General features: G+C 36.8%; 1 protein-coding gene across 2 annotated transcripts in view; it reads right to left on the reverse strand.

Annotated features, from left to right (window-relative positions):
* LOC131051356 (molybdenum cofactor sulfurase) overlaps positions 1 to 19424 on the reverse strand; it is a 385620-nt gene that overhangs the window by 85103 nt on the left and 281093 nt on the right. For both annotated transcript variants that reach the window (XM_057985836.2, XM_057985837.2), the window contains one exon: positions 14470 to 14569. In XM_057985836.2, the coding sequence (XP_057841819.2) occupies positions 14470 to 14569 (100 nt within the window). The remainder of the gene's footprint in view (positions 1 to 14469; positions 14570 to 19424) is intronic.

A 19424-nucleotide genomic window follows, 5' to 3' on the forward strand; every position in this document is an offset into this window, starting at 1 on the left:
GAAGCACAGGCTCCGCACGAGACAAAGGCACCGCACGAAGCCACCGAGGGTTAGGACAAAACACCGCACAGCCGCGCCATCACCGCACAGCCGCGCCTACCGAAGGGAGATAAAATGGAGAGAAAGAAGCTACTGTGCGGTAGAAGGAAGAAGGGGGATTCTGGGCGAACAGCGTGAAAAAAAACGCACCGCACAGTCTTCGCTCTTCGGTGCCTGGAGGCAGTTAGCCGTTTTTTTTACTACAGCTCAAATCAAGAATCAGTTACGGGAAGCTAATGGAGTCTGCGGGAAAAAGAAACTGGAAAAAACAATTGCAGGATAGCAGCCATAGGAAGCCGGATGCACGTATTCTCCCTTCAGGTGTTCGAATAGCAGGCGGCACGATGGAAGACAGGCAGAAGAAAAAAACACCACAGCAGCCCACTGTACGAGGGAAGAACACCTCCACTTCACAGAATATCACTTTTGAGGGATTGAATGGGGTGGAATGTCGGAAATGGTGGCAAGAGACGTCGGATGATAATTTGGTGAAAACAAGTCTTCGCCGAGCAGGGGTAGAATGGGCTATACGGATGCCTGTGTTCGCCATTCGCGAGTACGAGGGAGCATTGCGATATATGGTTGATACCTTTGATAGCCGCTCACGGACGAGCACATTTGAGTATTTGGGGAAGGATATCACCATATCCTTCAAACCTGCAGATTTCACCAGAGTATTTGGCATCCCAGGCATACATGGCAAGAAAGTGGACTTGAAGCCGAAGAAGATGACACGGGAAGAAAAGGAACATTGGATTAGGTGAGTGTCCCGAGACTTGACCCCTGCAGAGTTGGCGAGCATCGTAGACGCCACGAAGGGTCGTGGGATGCGCAGGTCCTTTGTCGCAGAGGGTCACTGGCGATGCATTATGGATGTCATCAAAAGCAGATTGACAGGGTCGGGTAGGGCATCAGACATCGCCCTACCACAGATAGTATTGATGAACGGGTTGATGAACGGAGTCGTCTATGATTGGGCTACCTTGTTATCAGAGCGGATGTGCGCATTCCTGATGAGGGAGCAGCACACCTTTTACATGCCCCACTATGCCATTGGACTGTTCTTGGAGGCTACGCGAGAAGCAGTGCCAGACGCTGAGTTGGAGGTACGGCCACAGAGACCCTTGGCGGAGGGTGAGCCTCCTATCATGCATTGGCGACACCTAGATATTGGACACTCTTCCGCGAAGTGGAAACGGGTATTAGAGACCACTGCAGCAGAACCAGATAGTGGGCGAGAAACTTCCAGCAGTGCAGAGGATTCTGAGGATTCGGAGGACGAGGATGACAGTAGCAGTCGGGCCACAGACGAGGGGAGGATGGAGCCCGCCAGAGAGCGATTGTTGTTTGCACCACCCACACTCCCACTTGGCACACTTGTGGGGTCGTCCGCGGGCAGTACTTCGATTCCGGCATTTGGACAGAGCCGCACGCCCGTTACACTCAGGCCCATGCAGCCGGCCGCAGCACCTTCCACCATACCAGCCGAGGCATGTACCGACAGCACGGCAGAGTTGTGTGGTCCACCGCAGGGAGGCGTGGCAGAGGAGATAGTTGAGACGGAGCCTGAGGTGCGACTGGATGTCGTAGGATCCGATGCAGTGGTGACGGTTGCGGCCTCCTTGTTGGAGGAGCCCGTCGCGGGACATGTTTCCGAGGGGGAGAGAGGGTCAGAGGTGTTAAGTGCAGTTCCATCGGTGGCGGCTATGGGGAGTTGGCTGACCCGGAGATTCCAGATGACAGTGACGCCACCCGTAGGAGCAGCTGTACTCTCACCTCGGCGAGAGCCTCCCACTGAGGTGGTGGATCTGGAGGATTCCTCGGCGGAGACGCAGGCACCAGCAGAGGGACAGGTCCTTGGAGAGGGTGTTCTGGGCCAGCAGGATGCAGTTGGTGTGGTTGAGGAGACTTTTGAGTTACCACGTGGGCTTCCTGTACCTACATCGGGGCTAGAGGGAGAGGACATTGAGGTTTATCTGGCAGATATGGTGACGAGGGGTTGGCGAGTGGTGGCCGTGGCCCAGACACGGTCTCTACAGCAGGTTGTGGAGGAATTAGAGCAGGTCCTCCAGTTTATGCGAGAGGGCTGTCCCGCAGCTTTCACCTCATGTTTTGAGGCACGAGGGTGGCCAGTTACCCAGAGGGAGGCGATGTTGGAGGCTTGGCGTGTGCCTCAGCCCGTCGTGGAGAGTAGGGTGACGACTCTCGTCCGGGAGATTGAGCAGGTTTATAGGGAGGCCTACTATACCTTACGCCAGACACAGCATGAGTCCGTAGTTCGCGAGGCTGCTCGAGTGGAGTTAGAGCAGGACATGGCTAGGCAACAAGCCTCGTGGGCAGCCGAGAGATCAGAGTTGGTCGCACAGCTTGAGACAGCCCGCGCAGAGAAGGTTGCGGTGGACGCCCGTCTTTCAGAGGAACAGGGTGCGCGGAGTCTCATCCAGCAGGAGTTAGATGTTGTTCAGGCTCAGTTGGTTCGCATGACGGAGTCCGCCGATACCAAGGAGAGGGAGCTACTGGAGGCTGCGCTTATGGTGAAGACTGCCTTAGAGAAGGTGTTGGTAGTAGAGCGGGATGTGGCAGCACGCACCCAGCAGGTCTATGAGCTCCGCGCCTGCCTGGCGGCCCAGCCACCCGCATCTCACCCTTCGACTTCAGGGACGCTTCCTCAGCCCCCTCCTTGACTTTCACTTGGTTGTATATTTATATTACATTGTCTCCATTTTGTTGTTAGTCGTCGGAGACGACTTCTTTTTTGGGGGGGATGATGTTATCGGGAAAAAGTGTATAGTTAGTAATGTTAATTATCAATAGTTAGTTAGCCGACGGGTAGGTAGTTGGAGTCGCGACGGTTGGGTCGCACCCCTTCGGCAGTCATATATTGTACCACCTTCGGGTGTTGAGACATGTAATGTTAGCCGTGTCAGATGTAATGTAATGTTGACGACGGATATAATATGAACATCCTTTGACATTAATGGCAAGATTATTCTGGTACTTCTTTTGTATTTGCATTGCACATTGCTGTCCGATTTCTGTATTCTTCCTGTTTACCCAGTGAGGTAAACAAATGTAAGAGAGAACCAAGTCATTGACATGCAGATCAGACCTAAAATCAAGCATTTCCAAACTTGAAACCTGATTTTATAAGTTTTTCCAGATTTTGGAAAGCTTCTATGGAATAATTTTTATGAATTGATGATATTATGGGTGTGGCCTTACAAATTTATTGTTGTGGCATGAGTTAAGAATTCAGCAGTTTAATGTTCATTTCCATACCAATTTGTCATATTGCATTAACTTAGGGTTTCAATTGCTATGATAATCCAATAAGTTTTCTTGCATATTAGGATTAAAGGTGGATGGTGGATCAACCTCATGGAAGGACTTCACAAGTCATACAAAGAAGTGAAAGACTCACGACAAAGGCAACTATGAAGGTCTTCACAACCTTAATGATGCAATTACAACGCGGAATATTCATCAACAATGCAAGGAGGGATTTCACAACATGAGGATGAATCAAAGATCAAGTCAGACAAGCTCAAGAACTTCTAAGAGAATGACAAGGAGGATTTGCATCACAAAGGCTCAATTACAACATAAAGAAGATCCACCTTCGAAGAAGGCATCAAAGAAGAACTGTAATATCCCCTGTAGTGATATGACTGAAGATACAAGGGATATTTACAAACAATTGACTGTCCAATCTGCTGTTATGAAGTTTGGGTGTTTGCTGATAGGATGTCTCAGAAATTTGCAGCAGAACATGGTGGTTATCCAACACACATTTCTCAAGGTTTAACAACTATCAATAATTACTATTGAATTGGACAATCACCAAGATGCTTTAGCTACTAAATTATAGAGTCTTATGCTACTTTAGACCAGCTTGCTGTCATTTTGACAAACAGTTGGCACGAGACCTCAGATAAAGATAAAATATAAATGCAACTTATTCTTCTCTTTCATTCAATAATGATGTTTCAATAAATCCTTACAATGATAATATAATGACCCAACCTCAACCTACTATCAACTCTCAATTTTCCGAGTACCAAGACAGCCATGACCACATACATAAATATCATCAAACATTCATTGGAATCCATACCAAAATGAACCTGGTTGTGGCGCCTTGTTGCAAAGATGAAGAAGAAACCAATATCCTATGTGTTGTGCCAAGTCTATCTTCAGAATGAAGTGTTCTCAGAATCGCCCCTGCTGTCTATGGAGGACTGATCTTGAATGAATGATCAGCTACTAGTCCACAATCTCCCTCCCAAAACTGATCGCTTTTCCTCCATAGGTGTAGCGCTGACTTTATTGATGAAATCTGATGCCAAATGGATGAGCTGTGAACAAAATCGAAGGAAGGAGACTGACTGATACGATTTGGTTTTCAGACTGTTATGGCACTAATCCCTCCACAAAACATCTTCAGGGTTGTCTCAAAGAGGATCGCTTGACTCCAACATTATCGCTGACCTTGGATGATTTGATGACTAAATAAAGAGATATGATCAAAATCGTGGATACCTGTCAGCCTGTCTCAGACCTGAAATGGATATCAAACTCAACTTATTTCTCCTTCAATCTTATCCCAAAAGAATCGCCTTTGGCTCCTCAAACGAGTGCTGTCCTTCAAGATAGTCTTCAATGCTCAAACAAGGGAATAAAGGCAAAATCAAGGGTTTGTAGGAAGGAAACGATTTTGTCTCAGATTTGTAATAAGCAGCTACTTCCCCATTTCCTCTTTCAAAATAACCCTCAATGAAGTCGCCTTCCTTCACCAAAGCTGTTGCTGCTGTTGCCGGGAATAATCATTATGTCATGTTGTCGTATTATGTTATGTTGTCGTTGGTAATTATGAGTTTCAGCAGTTAGTTAGTCGTCCCGAAGGGCAGTTGGACGCGACGGTTGGTCGCACCCCTTCGGGTATTATATATTGCATACCTTTCCTTCGTAGTGGCATCATCATAGTTGTATCTAGGTGTAATGTTATAAGCACTTGATGTACATGGACTGTTGAATTACTACAGAAACTGGTTCTTTAATATATTTCCATTATGTTCTGTGCATTTGCTTTCTGCGTTTAATCGTTTACCGTATGTGGCAAACAGCTGCCTTCTTGGGAATGATTTGTGGCTTGAATGATGTGGTATGACCAAATCGTGGCTTAGGAGCAGAAAATACAATTTGGTTTTCAAGTCTGAAATTCTGATCAGCAAGCTCCCAACAATGCTTCCAAATGATCTTCAATAGAAATCGGTTTCTTCTTCTATAGAAATCAATGGGTCTAAGGCTCCTCAAAGATAAGCCTGAAAACTTTATGAACCCCAACCACCATGATTACGTATTAACTCAATATGCTCAATATGGAAGACTGAGTATCTTCCACTCTCAGCTGCAACCCCTCCTTTCACTCCCTCAGTTATGCAATCTATGGGAGTTTTCATTTCCAAAGACCCAAGTCTGCAAACACCTCTCGGTTCTACAAAACCCAACCAATGATCAAATTCAATTCCCAAATCTGCTTTGAAGCTTCATCTTGATCTCCCTTTATACTTTTTCACTCCAACATCCAGAAGCTTCTAGAAGTGACTTTATGAAATAATATTTAATTAAGTCACTTTATTAAATCAATTAAATATGAAGTCATCTTTTAATTTTAATTTATTTGATAACTTTATAAATAATTAACTTGATATTATTAATTAAAATAATTAATCAAGCTATCCATAAAATATAACAATAATTTGAACAACTTAATTAATTAATTCTTCTTCAAAATGGGGACATTACAAGGACACTACAATGTGGAGAGATAGACTCAACGATGCAAGAGATGATAGCAAAGAGGAACATTACAACATGAGGGATTACATGAGGATGAAAGGACTCTACAATGCAATAAACAATAGTTCAACCACATGAAATATCTAGTTACACTAGGAGGCAAGATCAATGCAAGATATCATAAGGAAGGATTCCCAAACATGATGATGAAATGCAAAACATGACAAGAGGAAGGATTCCCAAATGTGAGGATGAAATGCAAAAGAAGAAAGATCAATGCAAGGAAGATTATAAAGGGGAAGCAATTTTCATTCCTAAGGAGATAGAAAGTTTAATCAAAATTACAAGTCCATATGGTGAAGATGAAGTGCTAGAGAGCAAAATCAAGAACATGTCAAGATGATGCAATTTGGAAATATGAACCATCACAATCAGTCAAAAGGCTAGAAATGTTGAGTATCAAGAGATATTGCTCAATCACACTTTTTGATCATCTACGTGGCAAGTTGAGGTGGAATCCAATCATCGTCAACCCAATCAAGTTCTTAAAAGTTAGCACATCTAAGTTCGTTGAACCTGACTCATTCAAGAGTGGAACAAGTGACACATGGTGCTTCATCAAATATTGTTTCATATACCTAACCTATCTCATTGGTCAAGAGAGAGTTTGTTGTAACAAACCCTAATTAGGGTTTAATTGTTAGATCTTGGTCGTTGATTCCAAAATCAATCCGAGCTTTGAAAATGTAAAGAGACCTCTATATAAGACTCAAACTTCTCATTTGTAAAAGAATAATAGTTAATAGTTATTAGATAGCAGTTAGAGAAGAGTAGGAGGAAAGGACATTGTTGCCAATGCTTGTCGTAATAAACATACTATTTTAATTGAAGGCATGATGGATTTTGGTGTGCTATTTGAACTTGTTCAATGGTCTCTACTTCTCATAGTGAAAGATCCCCACTCAAATCTGATGTAATTTTTTCTGAGTTTGATGCTGCTGATTTAGGATTTGAGGAAGTTTTTTTAAGTGTTTTGGTTTCAGTTTTGTTGCCAATGCTGGAATGGGATTTACACATGTAACATATGCCAAATAATAGCATTTTGGATCCAATTTGTAGACACTATATTTGACTGCTATAAATCAGACACAAATATAGAATACCTTCAAATAAGTTTATTACTGCAAATTTGTCCTCGAAATAAGGCTTGACAAAGTTGGCCTACTTGTGAACGTCGTTGCGAATCCACTCTCGAGAAGAGTCAAGTTTTCATCCAGCCCCTCTTTAATCTACTGAAGGTTTTTGTCCTCAAAAGATTATCTTTTACTGATTTGCTTGAGGACAAGCAAAATTTGAGAGGGGAGGACTATCATGCCCCATCCTTGATCATCGTATTTTTAGCTTATCAATGAACATAACCCAAATGTAACAATTAAATTATTAATTGAAGAATGTTTATTTAATATTATTATTAATTAATTAATATTCATTAATATCTGAAACTATTATTAATTGATTAATATTTATTTAATAATATTATTATTCATTAATATCTGAAACTATTATTAATTGATTAATATTTATTTAATATTATTATTATTTAATTAATATTCATTTATTTATTATTACCTGGAATTATTATTAATTGATTAATATTTATTAATGATTGATATTATTATTTGGAATTAGTAATGGGCCCCGATCCTCTAAAGGTCCCGACTCTAAAGAAGGATTCATACTAGCGCTGAGTATACTCTGTTTAAGATGACCATCAATTACAAGAAGTCATTTTAGACAATGATCAATATGTTAATATAAACAAATAGGAAATATACCAAAGGGTGCGATTAAGGAAAGAAGAGTTATAATCATCCTCGAAGATACATGTCTCTCCATTAGAAAGATGTAGATATAAGATAGAATAAAAAAGGTGAAAATAGGGAGGAAGAAAGATAAGCATTTTCAAAAGGAAAGAATGGTCAAGTCTGCAGGAATCTATATTATCTGGCAGCCAGCGATCAGATGAGATCAGAATTGTTATTAAGTTACAGGCAGTAACATCATTGTTTGGGTGGTATGCATGGGGATGTGCTTATTACGTATGCTTAATATATGAAGCCTGGCATTGTTTTTATGCAGAATTTAAAAGTAATATTAATATAAATATTATTATATATTTATAGACTGCAATATGTATGACAGTCATATTTAATATAATATATAGTGGCAGACCAGATCTGACACATGTCAGATCTGTCTGCCTTTACAACCTCTAGATAGACTAATAATTAGTGTTTAGGCAATGGTAGTGTTAATAATTTAAAATAGGTAATATCATTTGATTCATTTATTTATGTATATATATATACTAAGTCACAAGGTTCGTGTTCGAGTTCGTGTTCGACAACAATAAAATTCAGATGAAGTTCGGCAAGGGTAAAAAGTTCGAAAAAAAAAATCGACATTAAATTTGCTTAATATAAATTTAAAACTATTAAAATATAAATATATTTAAATTTTTTATATTAAATACTAAATATATTTAATTTAATATAGTAATAACTAGTCATCTTAATTAAATATTTTAAAATGTCAAATAATAGTAAATAATTAACACAATAATAAAACTTAAAGCATTGTATAGTTAACTTTTCATTATTTTTATTATATATTTAAAAGTTAATTTATTTGAATAAATTATATTTTAATAACTTGAGTAAGATACTACGTATTCATAAAATAATTAAAAAAATATTAATAGATAGTATTAATTCATTACATCATACATAAATAAAAAACAGATTAGGTTAAAACATATGATTAATATTCCTTACAGTCGAATAGTCCAGTGCGTGAGGTGTGTGAAGGAGCATTTGTTGCCGCCGAAGGGCCGAGTAGGTGGAGTGTTTATGCAATAGAAAAAACATGTGCTTGCAGAAACTAAAAAACCCGTCCGTGAAAAGAAAACTCTCGGAGTCGGAAAAAGCTCACGTTTTTTAATACGAATAGTCTGCTTTTTTTTTTCTTGGGTCTGAAGAAATGGAGCTCACGGTTTTACCAATACAATTTTTATTAAAAAATCTCTATCCCATATACCATACGAATTATATGACGAACTTAAACGATTTTTTTTGGGTTTTTAAAAATTCGATGGATTTTAAATTTGATCCATCAAATTCGCTGAACCCTGTGACTTAGTATATATAGATATAATGTTTGATCAGACAAATAACAATATTAGATAGTAAAATCAGTATAAGAGTGGATTTACTTTAAAATATTCCTGCCATTACTACCAGTAACGAAGGAGAGGTGATGGGCTTGTTTCCAAGAGGGGCAGTCTAAATCCAGTCAATAGGTTGTTTCCCAAGAGAGGGTGGGGATCAGCAACCCGAGAACTTTGAGGACAAGGTCCAAAATGGGGTAAGGGCTTGGATCTGTAAACTTTGAGGGAAGCCTACTGAAATTGGTATCACAGCGCTTGACAACATAGTCATTCTCTTCCTCTTAGACTGGAGTAATGCAAGGATTAAAGGTCATAATTGTTGAAGTTAATCATCTTAAATTAATTAATGAACAATTTACTTATCAATCAATCAAATCAATAGAATATGGAACGACACACATTTGATTATTTTTGTTGAGCCAGTTTCTTATTTTAACTAATCTACGTCATATTGAAATAAGATTGATTATGATTAAACAGGGGACATTACAAATGGTATTAGAGCATAATCCTGCCATCCTGTGGGACAAAACTACAACATTGCTCTTTAATATGTGTTTACTTTTCAAATTAATATTTGATTGCTTATAAGTGTATGTTTCCTACCTTGTGAATATTTGTGATTACTAAATTCTTCATGTATGTTCCTTACCAAGCAGATATTCACAGGTGTATGGCTCATGCCATACGTATATTCATACAAGTTGCATACCTTGCCATGCATATGTTTTATGCACTTATGTACATGCTCCCTACTTTAAAATCTATTTGTGTGAATTCTTATGTATGTGCTTAATGCCTTGCTCGTATTTATGTGCTTTACATGTATATTTCATGCTACATATGTATTCATTTGCATGCTTCTTGCCCTACGTAAATAATTGACAATGTAATTCGAATAATGCCATATTAAATTGAATTCTTAACCTATAGATTGCAGTGATCTGATTCTTTGCCTTTCTCTAATACTTGGAAAGATAGGGAGTGTGTGGGGGAAAGGCAGAGTAAATCGGTCACATGGCGAAAATGTCCCAAGATGGATAGCAAACCTTGAGGGAGACGCATGTAGACTGTGTCATGCGCCCTTGGCATAGTAAATCTTCCATCTTGTAAGGTTTAGCAGAATAGGGAAGAGGAGTCTCATGCAATCTATGGGAAATAAATCATACAACAAATTAATATTATATTATTATATGTGATTCTACTTTTATTGATTTAGAATAGTCCCAAAGATATGAATTGATGGGCAAATGTGGATCAATCCAATGTGCTTTAAACTACATGCTTACTCTAAGTGTACTCTTCTTGTTACTCCATGAGGACCATTTCTCATGTATGCTTAATGCCCGCTGGCATGTATTAGAGTGTATCGTTCCATGCTTTACGTACTTGATGTGTATTCATTGCCTTATGCCTGACATATGTACTTCATGCCTTACATGCGTTTATGATTCATGACTTGCAGATATTCAATGAGCATTTGTTTCATACGCTTTAAAAATATTTGCATGCCTTGAATGAATGCTCATCCATTTGTATGTATGCTTCATGTCCTAAATGCTTTATGTGTATTCATGTGGGTGTTTCACACCTTATGTGTATTCCTATGTATGATTATGTTGGAAGTGTTTTCATGTATGACTCAGGCCATATGTATATTCATGCATTGCATGTTCTACATGTGTATGGGTGCCTAATGCTTTGCTCATTTTTATGTGTCTCGCATATATAATTTATACTTCATGTGTTTTCACGCGAATGCTTCTTGCCTTAAGTATATTCATGCTTATTCTCTATGTCCTATGTGTATACTTTATGCTTTACGTGTGTACTCATTGCCTTATGTGTATACTTCATGCTTCAAGTGTATTAATGTGCCTTATGTATGTTTCATTTAAATGTATATACACTTCATAATTTGTGGACAATTAAGTGTTTACTGTGTCTTCAATATGTTGCTCCATTGTAAGTTTTATATGTGTACATGTATACTCGTATAATTATGTGATTGCTCCATGGTTGTCACATTTTCAGCATGATTGTGTCACACACACCTTCCTAGCATGTGCCTTATAACTTGAATATGCCTCACATCATGATTGATATGTTTTCAACATGCATTTTATGTATGCCTTTCTCAAATGCTTCATATCTTAAGCATATATACTCCATTGCTGATGTGTTTTTAGAGTGTCTACTCTATGTGCATTCTCGAAGTACCTTTATCATATATGCTTCCTAGCTTATGTGTGATTGCTTCATGTCTAACGTGCCTACATCATGCGTGTTTAACATAAGTGCCTTCCTCATATCTGCAAATATCTTGTGTATGCTTGTACTTCTAAGTGTATCCTTCATGTTTGATTCATATCTAATGTGTTTGTCTACTCCATGAGTGTTTATGATTACTATAGACATCTTTATTCAGGAGCATTGTATTTGAGGTCATAGATGTGTGTCATCATACGATCTTAACATTAAGACATAAGAAATAATGAGGACAAACTTGTTAAACCCCTTAAAGAATATTGAGAGACAATCATACCATGAAGGGAAACCCTCAAGGGTCAATTTTACTGATTTGCTTGAGGACAAGCAAAATTTGAGAGGGGAGGACTGTCATGCCCCATCCTTGATCATCATATTTTTTAGCTTATCAATGAACATAACCCAAATATAACAATTAAATTATTAATTAAAGAATGTTTATTTAATATTATTATTAATTAATTAATATTCATTAATATCTGAAACTATTATTAATTGATTAATATTTATTTAATATTATTATTAATTAATATCTGAAACTATTATTAATTGATTAATATTTATTAATGATTGATATTATTATTTGGAATTAGTAATGGGCCCCGATCCTCTAAAGGTCCCGACTCTAAAGAACGATTCATACTAGCGTTGAGTATACTCTATGTTTAAGATGACCATCGATTACAAGAAATCATTTTAGACAATGATCAATATGTTAATATAAACAAATAGGAAATATACCAAAGGGTGCGATTAAGGAAAGAAGAGTTATAATCATCCTCGAAGATACATGTCTCTCCATTAGAAAGATGTAGATATAAGATAGAATGAAAAAGGTGAAAATAGGGAGGAAGAAAGATAAGCATTTTCAAAAGGAAGAATGGTCAAGTCTGCAAGAATCTATATTATCTGGCAGCCAGCGATCAGATTAGATCAGAATTGTTATTTTAAAAATAAGGGGTAAACGCTTTTGACCTGGAGCTATGAACCAATGAGGCCACAAACGAGGCACCTCATCCCCACACTACACTTGTTCAAATCTGCAAGTACAACGGCCCAACGAAGGCACAAGGCCTTGCGAGCACAAAGGCCCAGCAGGGATTTGAACCATGGTGGCCGCTTCACCAACGAAGTGTTTTAACCGCGACACTACATGTTCGAAGACAGATCAGAATTGTTATTAAGTTACAGGCAGTAACATCATTGTTTGGGTGGTATGCATGGGGATGTGCTTATTACGTATGCTTAATATATGAAGTCTGACATTGTTTTTATGCAGAATTTAATAGTAATATTAATATAAATATCATTAAATATTTATAGACTGCAGTATGCATGACAATCATATTTAATATAATATATAGTGGCAGACCAGATCTGACACATGTCAGATCTGTCTGCCTTTACAACCTCTAGATAGACTAATAATTAGTGTTTAGGCAATGGTAGTGTTAACAATTTAAAATAGGTAATATCATTTGATTCATTTATTTATGTATATATATATAGATATAATGTTTGATCAGACAAATAACAATATTAGATTGTAAAATCAGTATAAGAGTGGATTTACTTTAAAATATTCCTTCCATTACTACCAGTAACTAAGGAGAGGTGATGGGCTTGTTTCCAAGAGGGGCAGTCTAAATCCAGTCAATAGGTTGTTTCCCAAGAGAGGGTGGGGATCAGCGACCCGAGAACCTTGAGGACAGGGTCCAAAATGGGGTAAGGGCTTGGATCTGTAAACTTTGAGGGAAGCCTATTGAAATTGGTATCAAAGCACTTGACAACATAGTCATTCTCTTCCTCTTAGGCTGGAGTAATGCAAGGGTTAAAGGTCATAATTGTTGAAGTTAATCATCTTAAATTAATTAATGAACAATTTACTTATCAATCAATCAAATCAATAGAATATGGAACGAAACACATTTGATTATTTTTGTTGAGCCAGTTTCTTATTTTAACTAATCTAAGTCATATTGAAATAAGATTGATTATGATTAAACAGGGGACATTACAGACCTACTAGAGGTAGATGGTTTTTTATGTTTATGTCATTTTGTAGTTGAAACTTGCAACCCTTGGGCATTTTGTTGTAATTGTTATATAATATATGTGCACATTGACAGTGAAAGCATTTAAATCTCATTGATTTGTTTCTCTATTCGCATATGGAGTCTTAATTCAATTCTAATGTACATAAGGTACTATAATGTCTATGATGAATGCTTTATCAATGTTATCATACGAATATTTGAAAAAAAATTATATTTTCAAAAATCTCCTTATTTTTTGATTAGTCATCCTTTGCCGTCCCCTACAAAATGGCCAAAAAATCTCCCTTACTAGAAACACATCCCCCCACCCCCTACAGTTCTCATCTCGAAAACTTGGGGGAGCATAGCTATTTACTTGCACCTTTAACCTCTTCTCCCTAATAGTTTTGAGTCACAACATTTTGCAACACATAAAATCAATTAGATTCAAAATGGATGCATGGAAAAAGCCTTCCTAACTCTCCCCAAATTGCCTTTCATGGCTACTTGAGCAACGAGTGAAGTTGGAAATGATGCAAGATACTTTCTTGAGATAAGCCAAAAATAAAGTGGTATAGCTTCCTAGCAAATCCTATAAATCTGAGATGAAGTATAACACATCCTTGGATATAGATAGCAATCCTAAAATGTGAACCTTCTTGTAGAAACATCCAACTCTTACAATGAAGTAGAATGCCTAACATCCTATACTTTTACGCTTTCCTTCAATTTTGACCACCTTGCATGCAACTATGATAAAGGAGGGTATAATCTTTTACAAAGTTATTGAGATATAAAACTTTCACCTTTGAAGTGAGAATGAAAGAAAGGGATCTCTTCTTTTGGTGTTAAATGACCACCTAGAGATAAACATCTCATTTTCAAAAAACTTTTCTTCCAGCATGAGAAGAATGATATTATTTTTTTTCTTATATATCAGCAACTAATTCTCATGATGATTTATAGCCCTCAACCAAAAATATGCAGAAGTGTCTGTAAGAAAAAAATAAACTTCAAAACTGAATCAACTTAGCCTCAATAAATGTTTCGAACCCTGCATATATCTATAAAGGAAATTACTATTCTTGGCATTAGCATTACCTTTTGCAAGAGTTGGTACTATCGAACCTTTTGACATTTGTCCAATTTCAAAGGAGGATGTTTTTGAAACAAAGAACTCATCAATGAAGCTAATAAATGCCTGCACATAAAAACCAGTTACATTGTGTTTAAAGTTCCAGTAGCAAGGAAGATCCATTCAATAATATAGACTGATTAATAAAATGAGATATACAAACTGTCTTTGATCTGAATGCAAAAAAAGTTAAATCGTTTGAGGAATGCACAATGAGCATTCTTTTAATCAAAGACTTAACAGGAACCCACATTATGCTAGTGTATTATGAGCTCAACATTGCACAATGAGAACAATTTTTCCATTACACCATAGAAAATGTTATCCTTATACTTATCACTACAACTAATAGCATTAAGTACTATTAACTTCAAAACTCAATATGCTATAATCCAAGAAGCTCACTAACTAGATCATTCAAGATAATCCATTCTTATTTGACAGCGTTTCTTTAATATTTAAAACATTTCTTCAACATATCCTTTTCACATTAGAGGCAAAGATAATTGAACAAGGAGAAAATATAACTTAAACAAATATCCATTACAAGCCCATTCCATTATGAAATCAACGAGAATGAGTGCACAATACGACTGTTTGTAGCATTGCTCTTAAATATTTATGTTGGACAACCAGCTTCATATTTAATATAACAAAGTAAGCAGAAGTTTTATGTATTAAAGCAAATGAAGTTTGCAGTTGTGGCAACATATAGGCATTGTTGTTGGTAATCAAAAAAAATTTCTATTGCTAGATCTCAGTAATCCTATAGATAATATGTCCTTCAATACAAAGAATAAATTATAGCACAGAGCATAATGATCTGTTAAAATATCAAAAAAGGTGTTTGTTTCACTACAACTCCACAATAAAATGGAGTCCAACTTGAAGAAAACTTTTGATGAAGGAGATGTTTCTAAGTGGAAAACATACAAGGTTTTAGCATTTGTGTGAAACTGCTAGGGTGATTGAAAATGATCCATGGTATTTTAAGTTCTACACTTTTCAACTTCCTAGCATCTTTTATCATCTTTGTTTAGGCTTGTGAGACCATAATTAGACATGTTTTAAATTGAGCAACAGATGTTAGGGGCAGAATATTGTTTCTTTTGTTGTATGCACAAGAGGCCAAAGATTAGTATTGGATTGGAGATAGTGGATGAGAAGGCCATTTTACCTCACGCTTACTCAAGTTTTCTCTCAAAATTCAGGTTCTCCAAGGCAAGTCCTTGTGTTTTCAAATCTTGTGTTGCTAATTCTTGTTCCTTCCTGTTCAATTACTTAGTTGAATGTTGCAGCTTTTTAATTCCTCCTATAATTGGTAAACTATAGCATGCAATGCTCATCTTAGTTTAGAGATCAGGTGGTATCAAAGTAGCTGTATTCATTGCTGGAAAGTTATTGTGATTAATTGTGCTGGTCCATGCCCATGAATCAAGTGGAAAATAATTTCCACCTTTTAAGAGAGATCTTGAATCCCAAGAGATGTAGAATCACATGATGGGGAAGCATGGTTTGACAAGCCAAAAGTTGATGTAGTAAGCATATTAGTCAATGGAGACATTGGACAGCATCATGGAGATTCTCATGGATACCCTTACAGGAGCAAACCATGATAAAATAGCTTCCTTATATATAGAAAACTATAATGTCCCCTTTTTAGCTCGTTCCTGTTCTTGAGTGATTAGCCTATCATTATGACCCTCGTAGGCTAATAATTGTGGATAGAGGGTCGTCTGAGGTAGAGGCTTGGTTAATGGAGGTTCTTGTCTTCTCCAGAATTCAGTATGTTCCAGTTTGGTCTTCGTTTGGCTCAGATTGGACTTTGTTTGGGCTCAGTTTCATATTTATAGTAAGTCGGGAGATGACCAAGAGGGACCCTTTCTATTTTTAGTAAGTCAGTGGGTTGGACAGAGGATAATATGGTCAACTCCCCGGTGCACACAGAATGAAGAAATATTGATTAATCATGGAGTTATGCTTATTTGATTATTAATAAAGTGATAACTTTGTTAATAAATTTTATTATGAGGCCATTTAATGTTATATTATAAGTTATTATTATTTCATAAAGAAAGGGCCAGTTCATCATTGAAAAGGGGGCTATTAATACAATTAATTATGGGATCCATTATTAATTAAAAATTAAAAGATTTCTTAAGTATGAAATGAAAATGTTATTTAAATGCTTCTCCTTGGAAATCGAACTTATGAGGAGTATATAAGTCTTCAAGCCAAAATTGATTTCATTCTATTGGGCCATTTTCTTCATTTCATGAATTGTAAGGAGAAGCCAAGGGTTTCTGTCTGCAATCAGCCATTGGAGAGCGAGAATTCTTCAGTGTAGCAGCCATTTAAAGTGGTGAAATATCCATTGAGTTTGGCATACAAGAGAGCTTCGTACAGAGGTTCTATTTGGGCAAATTGGAGGGTAATACACAGAACTTTTATCAGCATATTGAAGAATTTTAATAATCAGATTGGAGAGCAAGATTTGCACAGGCCTATGCAAGGTGTTGACATTCCTTAACAGGCCGTACAGCTGTTGTATATCCCAGCCATACCTCATGTGAGATATGTGCCTTGGGGTTAGTTCGATTTCGGCATTAGAGACCACCAAAAATTCTAAATAAATTAGAGAACTGTTGCTGGGAGGTTGGGAGTCTAGGCACCTCATCATTGAAGACAAGAGCAAGGTCATTAAAAGGAATCGATCTACCTATGTGGGCTGCCGTCATTACCAGGTTTTCATATTTGATGATTATGTTGTAATAGCTTCATGATTGCATGTTAGTATTGTCTGCTGACTTAATCAGCATCATTAGCATTGTAAATGGAGGTAGTCTGCATCATCCTTGTAATCAGTTTTAGGTATTGAAGTAGATTTATCATCAGCATAAGGTTTGTATGCCAACTGTTTGCTAAAATGCCTAATCGCTGTAGATGTATATTGGGAAGCATGATAATTGTTTGTCATTATGCCAACTAGCTGTACTAGTTAATTTCAGTCATTTACATGTATGACAAAGCTCTGAAACAGCTAGTATATCATTTCTATAACAACCTTGCATTGTTAGAAGCACTCAATAACTTCATTTGCAGCCTACGAACTCAAAGAAGACAACCAAAAAACTTTTAAAAGTGGTTCCAAATATTGTATGCCAAGTGTTTTGTCATAACCCCTCTTTGGACATTGGATTATTGTGATTAGCTAAATACGATAATTAAAACATTTATTAATTAACATTGAATAAGATTGGAAAATCGTCTCATTTATGAGACTTCACGATTTTCCTCTAAAGTGAGAGGGTTGTCATAAACCCACATCCTGGTGATGTAATTAATAATAGATTTTGTGATTCTTCATCATAATAATAAATTATCATTTATTATATAATTAATAATTGATGTTAATAATATTAATAGTAATATTAATCATTCATTGATATAAAAATAATATTAATATTATTATTTATTAATTTGTTATTTACGATAATCTATTACTTACATAAAGCATAATTTATTAATAATCTTAAATTAACATATTTATTAATAATCTTAAATTAATATCATATTATTATAAATTAATTATATTATTTATTAACAATCAGCCTACAGTATATTATAGACTCGGATATTTCCGAATATAGAATACATACACATCTTGATGAAGGTATATTTTACAGCTTAAGAGGAGACCATTTTGAATATCGAGTAATGCTAAGGAATCATATTGGCATAGAATAGAGCTACGTTAGAGTGAATGATATCCATCATCTTGAGAACTATTAAGTCAACTATCGTATGAGGGGGAGCGTTTGTGAACATAGACGATTCCAATTACCCTTAAGCATCCTCGAGATTAACGTTGTGATACGAAGAGATTAGAAAGAATGATCATTAGTTGGTGTCAAAGTGATAGATAGCGCTTGACAACGGTTACCATAACTATTAACTCAATAAGGAATTAATAATTATTATCATCATAAGTCAAGATTACAAATCTTAACGATATTTCACAAGGTGCGATTAATAGCTGTATAAAGAAAGTTAAGTATTAAAGGGCATGGGACGCACCTCTTACCAAGGGACTTATCATCCCAAATACATCATATAAGATGACGATCATAATAATTCCGAAGGGAGGAGGGATATACTATGCAGACCTACGTGGAGGAAATTGACGATGGGTTAGATCGTTTGAACATAGGGATCAATTAGATCAGATCAGAACTGCTCTTAAGTTCCAAGTAGTAACATCCTCGTTCTTGGTGATACAATGGGAAAGGGAGACTATAGTTATATATATTGTACATACCTAAATAAACGTAATCCATTATTGGACAGAAGTACTAGTTCGCATAAGTAATAAGTAACATATATGACACAACGATAATCTTTGCAATCTCTATTAGTAGGTGTGACATTTGCTATGGCGTAAGGAGAATATTCATCAATCATAAAGCCAATAGTTCCAAAACTGTATTGGCCAACGATACATATCAGCAATAACGTCTCGGGAAATTCAATCTATCTTTTATTCCTTGTCCATTTTGGGTTCGATCTTCTAAGAGTAGTTGCCTCTAGCATTTCAGTGGCATAAGGAACACAGTCATAATTTAGAGACTACACCATCTTAAGCTGCAAGCATATGAGTCTACATTAGGAGCCACAATGTAGCACCATAGAGCGATACTAGAGTCTATAAATTGCATATTATTATCAGTGGCCAGATATAGCAGCAAGGTCAAGGGGGATCGTTGCAAAACCATGCAGACATATCAAAAAGAGCACATATAACTCTACCTCTTATCACAGATTGGAATTTCATTAGTTGGCATAGTTCACCAGATCATATCAAGCACAATACAATCTTGTCATTCAATCGATATCCCTTATCAATATAGGTGAAAGTGAAACT

The sequence above is a fragment of the Cryptomeria japonica genome, chromosome 11, assembly GCF_030272615.1.
Source record: "Cryptomeria japonica chromosome 11, Sugi_1.0, whole genome shotgun sequence".
In the NCBI taxonomy this organism is placed as follows: Eukaryota; Viridiplantae; Streptophyta; class Pinopsida; order Cupressales; family Cupressaceae; genus Cryptomeria; species Cryptomeria japonica.